The 16,742-nt window shown below is 36.8% G+C and overlaps 1 protein-coding gene across 1 annotated transcript; it reads right to left on the reverse strand.

The window, feature by feature from the left end:
- Positions 1-1,360: 1,360 nt before the first annotated feature.
- Positions 1,361-4,222, reverse strand: ppp1r3c2a (protein phosphatase 1 regulatory subunit 3C2, duplicate a). Its single transcript, XM_063480296.1, has 2 exons — positions 3,312-4,222; positions 1,361-1,415 (listed from the first exon to the last, which is right to left on the reverse strand). The coding sequence occupies exons 1-2, from the start codon at positions 4,220-4,222 to the stop codon at positions 1,361-1,363; spliced, it is 966 nt and encodes a 321-aa protein (XP_063336366.1).
- Positions 4,223-16,742: the final 12,520 nt, after the last annotated feature.

The raw sequence follows: 16,742 nt of genomic DNA on the forward strand, positions 1-16,742 counted from the left end.
AACACAACGGAAATAAGAAAAAAGAACAACAAATGGGAAAAACGAAAACGCAAATAGGAAAAAACACAACGGAAGTGTTTCTGGGGAGACAATAATCCAACAGACCAGTTGCAGGAAGCAGTGTTGCCAACTCCTCAGTAAGGAAAATCGCTATTGGTTGTCCTAAAAGTTGCTAGAAGCCGCTAAATGATGTCATTGCCTAATTTGCATAATTGGTCATGCTAATGTAATTGTAACCTACGTTGTTGGAGAGAGAAATAACATCGTGGAAGAGACATAAAGTGAGTAAAAAATGTCCTAAATGCATTTAGAGTTTATTTAGAACTACAAATTAAATTTCTTTTAGCAATTATTGTTTTTTTTTAATGTCACAATTCCAACCCTGCTCCTTTACCCGGGCTTGGACCGGCAAAAGTGACCCGAAATAGGCACTATGGTGGAGTTACTTTGTGTGTGTGTGTGTTTATAAGTAGTTTTAAACCTTGTGATCCACAAAACAGCATAAGATTAAAAGAAGAACTGACTGCGTTACAGTCAGTGCGGGAGCAGCGGCTTTGCTCATGCGTGATTCATTTGCAATTTGGACGCATAGGTGTGAACATCTTCTGCCCTGATAGCAGCTGGGGGAGGACTATCCCGCTGCACCCGCTGCTTGTTGAGAGTAAAAGCGATACGCGCTTTCACGGCAAAAAGTCATCATAAATAAGTCTCCAATAACGCCAGAAAAAGTCGCCAGATTTGTCGCTAGTCACTTTTTAGAAATAAAGTCGCTAAGGGGGTCTGAAAACTTGCTAAATATAGCGACAAAGTCGCTAAGTTGGCAACACTGGAGAGGGTGAGAGAAAGAAAAAAAAACCTCCACGGCTCCCAATAAGTAGCCGGCTCGCGTCATTCACGTCAAAGAGTCGGCTCTAAGAGCCGTTTCGTTCGCGACCGACACATTACTAATAGACACGTGCACATGACTTGAACTAATCACAGACACTATTTTCTATGTTTTATGCACTGAGTATGTGTTTAATGTCTTTATTAACACCATTGATCCAAGTACTCACATTGTTTTTTTTCCATTCTGGAAGATAAAGAAAGAAGGTAGTTTGATATAAACATTAAATACATTTCAATTATTCCAAATAGATCATTCACTTTTTGTTGTTCCTATCGTAGACAGAGTTTTAGTTAAGTGTGAGTTTATACCATGTAGGAAAAGCATAAATCATGTCACTACAGTCTACTTGCTTTTAGCAAGCCACTTCTGTTAGCTACCCAAAGCTCACTCTTTGTGATCACAGCTGTGGCTGCAGCCCACTGGATCAGTCTGCAGGCTATTGTTCAGACAACATGAGCTTTAGCACTGTAATCACCAGCAGCTGGTAGCTGGCTTCTGGCCACCATCCAGCTGTGCCTGCTGCTCTCTAAAAGATAAAATGAGAGAGAAAAAAAGATATCGACCAGTGAAAAGCCTTTCTCAGACTTAATGCCTTGTGTGGATGTCTGCATACAATCTTTTAATATTTATGTAGTAGTTGCCATTATCATGGTTCCTAAACAAATGACTATAGTGTTGATGGCTATGCCTTACTTTGACTTGTTGTCTGAAACAGTGTCTGAATTGATGAACAGGAAACCTTAATGTCCACACTGTTTCAATTTGGGGCTTCAGTATCTTGCCCAAGGACTGTACCCCAGGTCTCCAGAGATTAGATTGTGAATACTGTGCACTATAGAATGCAATGGGTCCTCAAAACTAAATGACAAATGAGGGTGTTTATCAGCAGCTTGCAAAATGACCAACATCCCAGTCCCACTGGCAGGAGGTTGTCATTTGTCACTGTTGTTTTCATGTGACAAAAAATACAAAATATAACATGCATCATCAATATGGGTAATTAATTTTTAAGAATAAAAATGTTTTTAAATAATTATTTTGGACCCTTTATTCAGAGAATGTATCTCAGTACTGGAAAAAAATACTTGACATTGTTGTTTAGCTTATCTTTTAGTAGGTGGAAGAGGTGGGAAATATAATACTCAAATGAAATAGTAAAAAAAAAAAAAAGTAAAATAAATAAATAGGTACTTAAGGCTACAAGGTGTGAAAACCAGCTTCATCTGTGAATGCCCCAAATGCAACACCCCAGCTGATACTGTTTAGCTATGACAGTTCCAAAATGTTTTTTTTTTCTTTTTTTTCTGGGAGCTGTCCTGTGTGAAATGAAAGAGTAGGACAAAGAAACCAGCCCAAAGATTAGAATAAACAGAACAAAAGCAACAATAACATCCTCCGTGTGGTTTTAATATCTAATAATGACTCCACCCTTGTATGTACTGTAAACACAAACTCATGCATTATCCAAAGTACATGCTGTCCCTTATGCTGCCATGGTTACATGGTGTTTGCCACTCCAGTCATGTGCGTGACAAGATGTAACAGATCCCAGGGTGTTACTCAACCATTTAGAGCAGGTAAGTGTTAGGGTGTGTTTGAACACAACGCCCCATTCAAAGCTTGTCTGCCACCTCGCCCAGAAGATCTGTTTTGTTTTGTTAATTTATTCTTTCTGGTATGTATGACGCACAAGAGGGAAACACACACCAGAGCCAGAACTGAGGCTGGAGAAATAATGTCTGTGTGAATATACAAGTCCATTCATTGTGTTAGCTCAGCAAAAAATATTTTTGGAATAATTACCTTTATCTGCTGATATATGTTTTTTCTCTTAAGCAAATTCAAGTCTCATGTTTTTTGCTTTTTCCCCAGTGATATTATGTCACACTACAACATGCGGCTATGCAATATTGCACAGTTTACCTTGCCAAGGAGATGGACAAAAAGACAAATTATATTTTAAAACAGTTTTAATCAGAATATCAAGTTAGACAAGTTTTCACATTTCAAAAGGCAAGTTGAGCTTAGGAGGTGGAGGTGCATTATGTTTGAGTTGTTTCAAGGGTATATTACAGGTCAACCAGCACTGTCCACTGAAAACCTCCACAAGGTTTAAGTATCTGTGACTCTCCACCATTTAGTTTCAGAATTGAAAAAGTCTCTTGATGAAAATGTCTTCACGAAACTTAAAGAAGTCCAGTCGCTTTCTTTGCAAGCTTCTTAGACTACCATGTCCTGAATGACTGAGAATCTGCGCAGACATATATAGCACGGTAGATTTCATAAGCATGTACCCCTCCCTAAAGCCACTGTTTCTTAAATATTTTAAGTTAAAATAATATTTCTTAAGTCTGTGAAGAGGGTATTAGGTGATTTCAATTTGGACGTGTTTTCCAATCTTCCCTGAGTCTTCTGAATATACTGTAGATCAGCGCAGTTCTGCACACTGATGGACTTGTGTAAAGGCCACGACAGTGACCTATGCTTTGAAAGTGTGGGGTAAGAACGATTAGTGTTGTCTTGGTTCACATTTGATCTTTCTTTTTCCATCCACACTCTGTAATTTTGTCCCCCGTTGTTGTCCCAGTGTGGTGTAGCGCAAGGCCCTGGTCTGAATGACACACAAAACTCAATTCGCTCTCTTGGATCCATGTTGTGAGTTAAGCTTAAGTTGAAGCCAAAAACATCCACATCAGACCCCCCACAGCGATGTTGCCACAAGAATGTGCAAGGAATGTCACGATGGCTGCGCCAGGAGTCAAAGGTCACCCTTATGCACACATCCTTTTCAGTAGCGACATGGGCAACAAACACTTTACCACTTAAGGTGTACTCAGAAATGTTGCAGCTTTCCAGCTGTACTTTCATATCTTGCAAACGTGCAAGAAAGGCTTTCTGGTCCTGGGCTGGCTGAGGGAAACCCAGCCGCAACTTGTAGGGATTCAGTTTATCTGAGGTTGACTGCTGGCCTTCCAGTTTGGCTGGAGAGGGTCTCATCACCAGGGTAGAAGTGGGAGACAAAGGTTCAGGAATAAACATACGCACAGCAGTAAGTGCAAATCCTTTGGCATCTGCAAACACAACTTGCTTCTTGATTTCTCTGCTGATGTGCTTGCGTAAACAGCTCCGAGTATTTTCTGGTGCTGAGTGAGGGGAGCGCAACAATTGTGATGGTAAAGATGAAGTGGAAGGCAAGGATGGATGTGATAATGGATAAGGGGTCTTCACTGGATAGTCAGTATGCTTACAAGGAGGCTTTGTGGATTTCAGGTGCGACATGGAAAACAGTTCATAAAGCTGTTGCTCCTGCCTGAGGCTCAGACACTTAGCCATTTCAACTGGATTCACAGCGTGCTGGGGATGACTAAAGGCATGAAGAACTCTAAGAAAAAAAAATCATAGGTTTAAAATCAGATCTATTTTCAAGGTTCAAGGTTCTTTATTTGTCACATGCATAGTTATACAAGTATAACACACAGTGAAATTTTATATAGATAAATGAAATTATAGATATAATTTATCCTATATTTCAACATAAAAAATATTTTGTGAATTCTGATGTTAATACAGTTACCACATGGTTAAATATATAACAGTAACTTACCTTGTACAGCTCATTTTCAGACTGTAAATGTGACAATGGAAGTCTTTTGTCTTTTCTTGAAAGCTGCAGTAAACTCAGGCAATCTATAAATGCAAAAGAGGAAATATAAGAAATAAAACATCTTAGTAAACCCAACAGTCAATGAATTAACTATAAACATGACGTGACAAATAAATGAATAGAATGCAAGGTGATTCAAATTTTTAAGTGCAAAATGTACTTACAGGTTATAACAGTAACCATATGCTTAATCAAATCCGCCACTGAGAAAGAGCAAAAGAGCACCTCAGTTGCAGTCTGTCAGTGCTGTCTCTGGAGCTGCCCTGACAAGTTTGAGAATAAGGCAGCACTGTCTATGACACCATGCCTACATGTGGGTATAGTTTAGCCAATGAAGTCAAGCTGCTTTCTTTATATCCTGCCCCTTAAGAACTGATATGTGAAAGGCGGTCTCAAAGTTTTCCTTTTATGGAGTTCTGGCCAAACTTTAAGTGTGTTTAATGGTGAAGGTGAACTAGAGTATGATTTCAGCTCCATCAATACAAATGTAACCTTTTAAATGATCTCTCCTTTTTACAGTTCAGATTTAAAATTATAGCAGACACAGGAAAGGCACTCATTTCTGAGATTATGGACAAGATGTATTGCTAACAGAAACTGTAATGTAAAGATAAAAAAGAAGTGACCCAAGCTTTAACACAGTTGTTGGGGAGAGCAACATTATTACTGTGCATGTATGGTGTTCTTTAAAGGTTCTGCTTGTCAGTTAAACATATAATACATTATAATCTTCCCATATGTTAAATCATTAAATTATTAAGAAGTAATTCATTATCATTGCTAATGTTTAATATAACTTTTCCTTTAGAATAATTCAATCACATAAGTAGTTTTATACCTCTAAATTGCATAGCTTTATTTGTTAATGATAAACCTGGCGTTAGGGGAAATGTTCCAACATGCTTTCTTTCTTGGTGAGAAGATCAACAATACTGGCTGAGAAGCTGCTGTGCTTAGCTTAGCACCCTCAGTAAATGGTAAAGCAGCTACCCTGCTCTTTTGGTACAGACTGTAACATGGTCAAATGCTAATGTCAAAGCTTTGAAAAACAAGTTTAGACTGAAATAAGTGTGGGAGTAACTGCAGTGCTGCCGTAGACAACTATTATGGAACATTTCACTAGTTAATTAACTTCAAGTTCAGACAAATCAAATACCATGAAGTGAAAGTTTTGGTTCCAATAATTAGAGTACACCGAGTTCTGGGATTGGCATTTGCGAGCAATTGTCTTTTCATTTGTTTTTTTTAACAGACTTGGCTAGCTATGTATAATTTTCCTTTTATGACCTCACTGTAAATTGGCAAGCTACAACCAAAAAAACCCCCAAAACCTGTCTTGATGTACAAGGTAGGTTACATGACACAATGTTCTCTGTATGTAGCATGTTTTGACTTGCAGAAAGAGACAGCCAAGAGACAGCCAGTCTCTGCAGAGCGAACAATTGAGTCATGGAGAAAGAATGTTCCCAAAGAGCTGCCATACTCCTCGTGCAGACTTTCACAGGTGACGTGAGGTCATGCAAAAGCAAAAGTCAACAGAATCTGTGTTTAGTGGCAGTTTGTTGGTTGATCTGTCTTCTGGCATAAAAGCTATTTCACATCTGCACTGAATCCCTGAATTTTTACCGGATATTGTTGGAGGTAACAGAGCAAATAAGTGTCTACAACAAAATGCTTTATTTAGAATGCATAAATACACTATCTGATATTAATAAATGTGTTATTAATCCTTAATTAATGTTTCAGAGTGCAAGAGTTTATCTTTTTTTAGGTTTTATAATACTCACTTTTGTATCAGATAAGATCATGCCCTGTTTTACCCAAGATATTAACATGACAGCTATAATGACTTAAATATATTTTTATTAAGAATGTACATGCAAGAATATTCTAGAAGTCCTCATTTCTGTATCATACCCCCCCCCCTCCCCTCAAAACTCATGTATATAGAGCACATTTGACTGCATGTCATACTTTAATGATACTTTCACTTTAACAATACCTTTATACAGCACTTTATTTTATACATTTCAAGCACTTCGTCTATCTCACATCCATAGTTAGTTTGAAACCGCCAAATAAAAATTAAACATGTTCAAAATCCACAGCAGGCGGGTTTCATACAAATACAACCAAACTGTTCATTTCTGGGAGATAGAATACTTGAGGGGTGTGTGCTGCAGGTATTTTCAGACAATATCTCAACACACTCCTGAGTCAGTGAGTGACACATGCTAAACAAAAAATGACCCCAAATATCTAACTTTTTTTTTTTTTTTTTTTTTTTTTTTAACCTGTCCCGTTTGGTTCTTTTGCCATCAGAATTATTGTCTAAAGGCGAAGAAAGATCGCCCCAAATATCTAACTAAATATCTAACTAACTCTCAGTTAGTCATAGATTGTCTGGAATGATAGCATCTAAAAGGTCTGTTCTAACTTGCCAGATCAAAAATGGCAGTACTCCAAATAATCTTTTTTTTTGGTTTGTGTTTCTTTTTGGGGGCATATTCTAAAAAATGTGTTCCAGTGCAGTTCCAGGCATAGCTAGAGTTTATAAAAATGTAAAAGCCTTCTTAAAAAGCATAAAAGACGCTAGATGTTGGTGGAAGGGAAAAACCGACTATTATGAGGTTTATGCTAAGTAACCTCATATTATAAAGCCTGCTGTGGATTATCACACAACCAAAAGAGTCCTAACATTTAGAACATTCATATGAGTTCATTGAATGTTTTGTGATTATGATTTAAGACATAAATAATAATAATAATAATAATAATAATGAAGATTTTATATGTGCTGAGTTGTAAACACTGTGGTGTTATGATACATACCAACTGACTTCTGTCAACTGCATGCAGATGTTCAGTGAGCTCATAAATGAAGTCACAAAGAGTCATACACAGTGCCTCATTAATCCCAGTTTTTAAAGTGTCTGTCTGTCTGTGTATTACTGGCTTGACTACCTGTCTAGACTTCTGTTCGCATTGTGGTCTCATGTGGAGATGAGCAATGTGGGTTTCATTTTAATACTTATTTATTTAAGATTTAGGAGTTCAGCATTTTTGTAATTTCACTCCAGCACTCACTTTCCCTCATAAACATCCATCATCTGTCAATAACAGAGTATGGTAAATGTGAGCTGAACTTTGTTTGTTCCAGTACAAAACCTGGCTGCTTGAGATGAGCTCTTTAACCCTTAATTTCTTTTAAAGTTATTCCTTGCTGGATTTACTGGTGTGTTTGGGAATATTATTGTGTTTATAGTAAATACTCTTTTAAATGGTGCAGAATTTATTGTTGAAGGAATTAGTGATGGCAAGTTTCCCTGCCTCTAAGGAAATAATGACAATTTTACCATCATACTTAGCTGTTGGTTTGAACTCATTCTTAGTCCATGCCAGAGAGTCACAAAACATATCCACTGCATATCCTTACAATGTTTTTTTTTTCTTAACATTTTCTCTCACGTTTATTGTCAAAGTGTTTTTTATTTTGTTGTTTTTGACCATTAAAAAACTTTCAGTGTCTTTAAACTATTTTCCTTACTGTAAAATACTAACTAATTTGAAGTTCTTTTTAAAATTCCTATCTAGACTCAGGCATATATATATAAATACCAGATGCTATATTGCAGAGGTTTCAATAACACAGGTTCTAGATTTCAGTACTAATCACTGGTACTTAATCTGAAATCTCAGTGTATAAACATATAGCAGTGTTCTCAAAATTTAAAAATAGTTCCAAAATTCCAATTTTACGTGTTTGTGTTTGAGAAATTTATTATCCAGTGACTTGTATTTAAAGAGGTGGACATGTATTGGTTTTGTATTATTGCACTAGCAGTTGTTTGGGATTCTGTTGGATAACAATGCAGCACTCAGTTGGTATAGTTTCTCTGCATTGAAAATAATGATTAAATCACCTGCATTTTTTAAAACAACTATTCTCGCTCACCATAACTAAAGAAAGCTACCCTAAAACGAACATGGCAGCATGCCTTTGGTTTTTGAAGTTGCATGTGAACAAACCACAAGACATCTGGAACAAAGTCCTCTTGACAAACGAGACCAAAATGGAAATGTCTGTCCATAATGCACAGCACCACGTTTGGAGGAAACCAAACACAGCATGTCATCACAAACACTCCCTACCAACTGTCAATCATGTGAGCGATTGACAGTTGGAGGGGTGATCATTTTGAGCTTGTTTTGCAGCCACAGACCTGAGCACCTTGCAGTCATTGAATCAAGCATGAAGTCATCTGGTATTCTAGAGTCAAATGTGAGACCATCTGTCCAACAGCTAAAGCTTGGCAAAATCCAGTCATGCGCACCATGATCCTAAGCAGACGAGCAAATCTGCAACATAATGTCAGAATAAGAAACGAATCAAGGTGGTGCTGTTGCCCAAATGCCTGGAAACTTCAGTGAACTGAAGCACAGGCCATACATAAAGAAGAAGGGGCCAAATTCCAACACAATTATCTGAGAGGCTGATGAAGTCATGCAGAAAACAACAGTTATTGTTGCTAAAGGTGGTTCCACAAGCTACTGAATCATAGGTTAAATACTGAACCATAAGCAGACAAAATTACTACAAAAGTATTTCTTGTACTCTTGTTCAAAAACAACATATTACAAACTAAAGATCTATAAATCTCCTTATCTATGAACTGTTTCTTACAATACCTTGTGGGTTTGTTTGATTTGTAAAGCTCTCTTGGGAACACCCATACCAATGTGGATATTTTGACAACTAAGTTGTAGAATTAAGTTGTTGCATAAGCAACCTTGCACATTCATGTCAAGGCTTGAAAGACATTATTGGGATTTTCTGTTGTCCTTGGGCATTAGTTCATCACGCACAATTTAATACAAACAGGACAAGTAACGAATGAGGCAAGATGATAGCTTCTATTGTGTAGCTGTGAGTTGTTCCATGCAGTGAACTCATGAGTAAAAGTATATTTAGTCAACACTCAGTTCATTTACTGATAAACTGTGCTTGATGACAGGTTTGATATGTGCTTAAAATTCTCATTAACTGCCCATAATATTAATAATGATAATTAATGGGGTATTAATATTTTTATTGTTATGTTTTTTATTCATATGTAGAATGTAATTGAAAGTTACTGTAATATGTATGTTTACATGCTTTCCTAATTTATACTATATTTTAGTAGTGAAAATAATATTTTATTCTTAATAGACTTAATAGTGTTTAAAATATATAGTCCCTAAATACAATGTGAAAAGCAGTTTGTCAGTTATGCCGCTTAAACACTTTTGAAGTTTTAATTTTAAATCTAAAATGCCTCAGACACTTTTAAAGGCTCAAGTCCATCCTGGGTAAATAAATAAATAAATAAATTAATCTGTAATAATAGCATCTTCAAAGTCAAAACTTTATTTCTTTGGAAAAAAATACCATCTTCAAAGCCAAAACTATATTTCTGCTGGCAGAACGATTAGAAATCCGCTTTTAAGAGGAACGATGAGAGGGGCTGATGTAAGCTTGCAGGGGTAGAGTAGCAAATTGCACACTGTAACCCCATTACCACCCTTGGCTGACTGAAGATAGCACCCCGCAGGACCTCTATCATCATTTGTGCTAACTTCCTGTACAGTCAGTGGGAGGGGGAAAGGGAGGAGCACCTTCCTGCAGGGAAGGAAGGAAGGACTCCGTTCACTGTGAAAAGCAAATGAACTTTAGTCTTTATGTAACATGGGTCATTTAAGTGTCATCTTCAGATGTTGCTGGGACAAAAAAAATAAAATCCAGGCTATTAGCAGCGAAGATGCCTGAGAGAAATTGTTATACTTTCCTGAACATATAATTATTTCTTTGTGACTTTCTTTCTCTGTGATGAGGAGCAATGTTAAATTAAAAATTGCAATGTTAAATAAAAGTGAGAGAATAAATAAACTAGTAGTGTTGATGCATCTAGTATGATGTGATTACAATACAGCTAGGCAGTTAAAAAAAAAATAAACACAGTTTAATGACAGAAATAGATTGCATGTGGGATTTTAACTATTTAGCTGGAATACAGATAAAACTGATAAGCATAATGTCATCTGGAAAAAAAACAAACAAAATCAAAACAACTATATCTGTCAGGACTGGGACTGGGACAAAATATTGGCCCGGGTATTTTGACTAGAGACCGGCCCACCAGGTATTATAGGAAAAACTATAAAGCCTTTGAATGAAAACAAACGCTGTTGTGACAGTGATGTACACTGTCTTGTTGGTATTTATGTATGATTTCTATACAGTTTACATCAGATGACCACTTAAGGACATCTCCTGGTTTTATCTTCACGTTTCCCTCTCACCACATATCCAAACCGATATCATGACCAGCAGCTTTACAGCTGTGGCTCCATCAAACATCAGCTGATACTAGAAAGTAATATCAAATAAATTCTAACAACAGCTTATCAAGCTTAAATGTGCTGCTGTTGTTTAGCTCGACATCTGCTGGTTTCTTCTTTCTGGCGCAAAGTGGGCGATAAGCAAACAAAGAGAGACGGGACTTGCGACAGAAAAGCCGATCCCACTGATCATTGATCAGTTTCATGATTGAAGTAGCAACAGGAGAGGGAGGGGAGAGAATGAGAGAAGAAGAGGTAGCTGTGCAGCGTAAAGACACAGAATAACTCCAGTTTTGTGTCTTTTTTTCATTCTAGCTGAAAAAAAAAGACACAAAACTGGAGTTTTTTTCATTCTAGCTGAAGTACAGGACAAATCGCTTCCTCTTCACCTCAATACAAATGTATTGTAATTGGTCCAGCCCAGAGTCGATGATGACGAATTGGCCAATCCACTACCTTTCATTGTTTATACCGTTACAAAAACAAACATAAAAACAAAAAATCACCATATTCACCATTAAAGGTGAATATGTTACAGAATGTTACAGAAAGATGGATTAACCCATACAAAAAAACAAAAAACAAAACAAACAACAACAAAAAAATCAACAATAAAGTGCTAGTGCTTATCCTTATAGATTAATATTAACATTAATCAACATTAGTTAATATTAATATTAATGACTACTTGCTCCTCGGTCGAAGCAAATTAATAATGCTGGAATATCTTAAATGAAGTAGTCTTATGAGGTGGAACAGCCACTGCCGGCAATAGCAGTTTTTAAGCAATCATTTCATTTATTAAGGGAAAAAAGCTATCCAATTTTTTTGGGCCATATGTGAAACAGTAATTACCCCCTCTTGTTAAATCATGAATTAACTGTTATTAACCACGTGTTTTGAAAAGCTGAGTTCAACATCACTAGCCACACCAGGCCTAATTACTGCCAGCAACATCAACATCAACAGACCTGCAGACCTTACTTGCCCCAGTTAAGGTAAGAGTTCATGATTCAGCCATAAGAAAGATTTTGAACAAAAATGTCATCTACGGGAAAGTTCTAAGGTGAAAACCCACTGCTGACCAAAAAGAGCACAAAGGTTTGTCTCACATTTGCCAAAAAATAGAATTCCCTGAAGCTCAAACACACTTTGGGTATGCAGCAAGACAATGACACAAACAAGCCTACTTTTGAATGGCTCAAAGAAAACAAAATGAAGGTTTTGGAGTGGCTTAATCAAAGTCTAGGCTTAAATCTAATTGAGATTATCACAAGTGCTTGATTGCAGTTTTAGCTACCAAAGGCTGTATAAGAAGTTATTACTTTTAGGTGGCAATTACTTTTTCACCCAGGATGGGTTATCCAAACCCACTTTTTCCCTGCATTATATGTCTGACCCTTAAATGACCCCTTAACTTGAAGTGTTCCTCAAACTCACACTCATGAAGTTCACTGTCCTCACTGAGGGAATGACCCTAACTGAACCTTATATTTCATCATGTTAGTCCATACTTTCCCTACGTATATATTCTGCCCCTCAGTGCTTTCAAAATGTTAACACAGAGGTTCGCCTGTGACCCCAATCCTGGACCCACACACCTGATTCAAATGATCAGCCAGGTAGTAAATCCTGCAGCTGCCTGATAACAAGATAATGATTTGAATACAGTGTGTTGAAGCAGCCGAAAACAAGCAGTCCCACGGAGCTTAATAGCACTGTTTTAGAATTATTGCCCTAACGAAATGGTCTAATTGCATAATGCTGCCCTGAGGCAACAAACTACATTGCAATTAACAGTGTCTTGTGTCATTAAATAAATAAATTAAAATGTTAAGGCACACCGTAATAGCAAAAAAGATGTAGTTTATTGCCTGAAGGGAACACCATGCCATGGAGTGTTAGATACATTGCACTTTCTTACTGCATCAGATGATTGGCTAGTTATTTATTGTTAGAGAAATCAAGATAAGAAAAAAACAAAACTTTTTTTGTATCCAAATTGATTATGTGTACCAAAAGATCTTTGCTTTCTGCCATGTTTACTTTTGCCAGCTGCACTTCGATGCTAAAAGGAACAAAATTGAATTGAACGCAGCTGTGGGTATACCCTGTAGCCTTTGCCAGTAGTCCTCAGCACGGGTCAAGGCAGCAGCTGGGACACTCAAGACTAACTCTGGTGTTATAGAAGCAGAGTCTAAAAGCAGGACTGGGGAGTTGTACAGCTCAGCTTCCATAATCAGATACAGCAGTTTCCCATCTATCTCTTGTAACATTGTTATGCTCTGTGCAGGGAGAAGGCTAGTAGTGAAGACAGCACTATTCACCTGTATGTTCCCAGGTTAATGACACTGCACATATACAGATCAGGCATCATTCAGTCTATCAACAGCAGCAAGGTAAAGGTGGCAAGTTTGCAGACAATGTTAACCAAAAGAGCTGAAATGTACTTTTAAAAATAATAATACTGCTCACTTTCAGGAACCTTTTTACGTCATTGTCTTATATTTCACTGTAGCTCAGTATTTGTACAGAACACAGCCAAGAATCCAGTGATGAAATATTGTGAAAAATTGGCTTGGATGAGACAAAAAATTATGTATCAGTCATGAGGAAGTATTGCTAAATGGAACATAGTTGGCACAGATCAAAATGTTATTAATGGCAGAAGACCCATAACAACTAGAATATAATGTGCATATAAACATAAAGGCAATGAGGCACGCAGGGAAGATGACGTTTCGATTGTCTGACTGCTACAACCTTCATAAACCGCCACAATGCCTACAACTGAAATGAATTTAAAAAGATTAAAGGCAAACTGAAAAAAGACTGATACTAACCCCATGAGGACACAAAGCAGAGTTAACTATACAGGAATGATTGTAACATATGAAATAAAAGAAGTGCAATATCTACCAAGAAACTCGTTAAATGTAATGGTACCCAAGAAATAAACTTTCATATGTTAATGACTTTCTATAGTGGAACCTTTGATGGAATATAAAAAAGTATGCATTCTTTTGTACATTTGCATCATCTACAAATCTATATTTCACATGCCATGTGGCTCCACACTGCACAAGTAGAACAGTGAAGATGTAAATGATGTAGATGTGTGCACTTTGAAATCAATCTGCCACAAAATAACCATTTGCAAGTATATCAGTTTATTTATCAAATGTTTTATAGGCTGCATAAGTAATGATAAGGAACATTTTTGGTACTGAAGTATTCTGTCATGCAGACACATTGACATACATCTTTTTTTTTTTTGAAATGTTTGAGCTGAAAAGGTCTTCACGATTTTCCCAGCTGAAAAGTATTCTCAATAAATGGGTACAGTTTGACTCATATGAAATGACCAGACAGGATAAGAATAATTGTTTTTAAAGACATGCCTTTAAAACAAGCTTTGCAAGCTCTTCCAGACATGTCACACCATTAGTCTAGATTTCCATGTCACTTTGTTTCAAAAGTTTCACTTTTCGCAAATTTTGATAATTGATAAGAAGTTGAGACAAGGGTGCATTTTCCTACTGGACCCTTCTTATCATTTCAAACAGTGTCTGGTTTATTGTTGCATCTAATTGAAGAGACGATTTGTCATTTTCAAGGAGAAAGAAGAAAATAATCTTTGACATAAGGATGAAATGAAGTATGGATTTATTTTATTGATGTCACATCCAAACCCTTAGGCACATCTCCAGAAAAGGTACTGAGATTTCCTACAATACATGGCATTCTCATGCCACAGATAAAAACATTTTTTTACTGGTATGTGTCACTTATTGTACCTGAATAACCTTGCTGAATTGCAAGATTTGAGTTATACTGAGGTAAATTTGCCTTTCTTGGTGAAAGTGTGAAAAACAAACAAAAAAACAACAACAAAAACATAGCTTTTTAAGAAAAATAATTTTAGTAGCACTTCTAGTGACAAACTCTCCATACATCCAGGGTCACTCGGATATTGTCTATTCAACTCTAATGGTGAAAGAATCAGCAGGATTATGTGTTAAGAAACCTCAGTGCATTTGGAGACGTAAGACAGACTGTATTCCAAAACCAGATGTGTCTTAACAGACTGCAGGACCATTTTATTCAACATCTGTGAGAAGCAAAGCATTTTCTACTGGGTGCATTTTACCAGCTGGGGAGGACATGGACCAGTCAGGTGAATCCAGGTGAAAATCACTAACCTTCATGGCTTTCAGCTGTTATATTTAATTTGAATCATGATGAAAAATATGTGACATATAGGAAAGTTCAGATCAGACTATAACCTACTCAGTTAACATTAAACAAAGTAAATTATATGAAATATACCTTCAGAGCAGGGTGTATTGTTTTTGAGTTTTAAAGAAGGTCTATTTAAGTAGGTATTTTTGCTAAAAAATATTTTACAAAACATAAAAATTCAAGCATCACTGCAATTTTGCTTGCTTTCAATCTAATAGCAAATAATAAACAAACTACATACATGAACAACAGTATAAATTTCCCCATGGATGTTTTATCTTCACATTATCTACTTCACTGTTAATGGCCTTCAGTTGCAGACTCTTGCCTCTCCACTTGATGGCAGTGGAGCATCAATCATAATAATTACAAAGCGTTCCTTTTTATTCTGCATCATTAAGTGCCTACACAAAACTTAAGCACAATAAAAACTGTACTGTAGCCTTTTTATTATGACTACCACAGCTACACTGGCCTGTAGCCCACAGGTATGTTAGTGGCTTTGGCTCAATCAGCCTGATAAAGCCTCATGAAACATTTTCCACAAACGCAAGCACTTCTGTAACCTTGGAGAGAATATCAGCAAATGATGTATGTTGTTGAGAACTTTAACAACTGGAATAGCTCCTCTGCCAAACACGTACTGCCCTTTGGGCTGCTTTCTGACACACAGGGTGTGCAAGAACACTGTTATATTCAAAGAGTACCTAAAAACATTGTTCTATTTTGTCTTCTTCTTTCTTTCTCTCTTTTTGTTTTTGTTAATGATCTATGGATGTCCTTTGCCTGAATGTGCTGTATTAGAAAATGTTAATTTAAAAGCTGAAAAGTGAAAACATTAATACAATATGGAAATATAGCAAATTATGCACAGCAGAGAATGTCTCGTGAGGTAGTATGAGACATTGCCGCTGGTGCCAAAGCACAATAGAGAGTCTAAAGTGCATTTATATTTGTACTCCACTGCTGTAAATGTCACTATATGGTATATTAGAAAAACAATGAGAATGCACATACAGTATTTATTGTAAGTAAGAAAGAAAGTTCCCATGTGGTACAAATGATTGTAGGTAAATAATGAATTCTTGTTTAGTGGAGCATTGGGACGAACACAATGTCTCAAGTGTGATTGCTCATTTCGACCCATTTTCCAATTGCATGATACACTACATTGACCTTGCAGGAGACGTCTCGGGATAGCTAATTTCCTATAATGCATGTCATGATCCCATAGGCATTGGAGGCTGAGTAGTGTGGTGATCAAGTGGATTTCTGCATTATTAAAAGGCCTTACATCACAAGAGTTTCAACTGTGTTAACTGTAAGGAGGTCAGCTGCAATGCTTTTATCCTATTTTTGCATATATCTGCATGCACAAAGAGCTGTAGCATCACGTTACATTTACATAAAATAATCTGGATCTGACTAATCTGAGCTCAAATAAATATTAATGCCAATCTGTAAATTCCTAATCCAGTATTACCTGCAGTGTTGGTCTATAATGCTTTCCACCTGCTTTCCACAAAAAAAAAAAAAACCCTTAAAGACAGAACAACACAAAAATAT

Source organism: Pelmatolapia mariae, linkage group LG7, assembly GCF_036321145.2.
Source record: "Pelmatolapia mariae isolate MD_Pm_ZW linkage group LG7, Pm_UMD_F_2, whole genome shotgun sequence".
NCBI classification, from domain to species: Eukaryota; Metazoa; Chordata; class Actinopteri; order Cichliformes; family Cichlidae; genus Pelmatolapia; species Pelmatolapia mariae.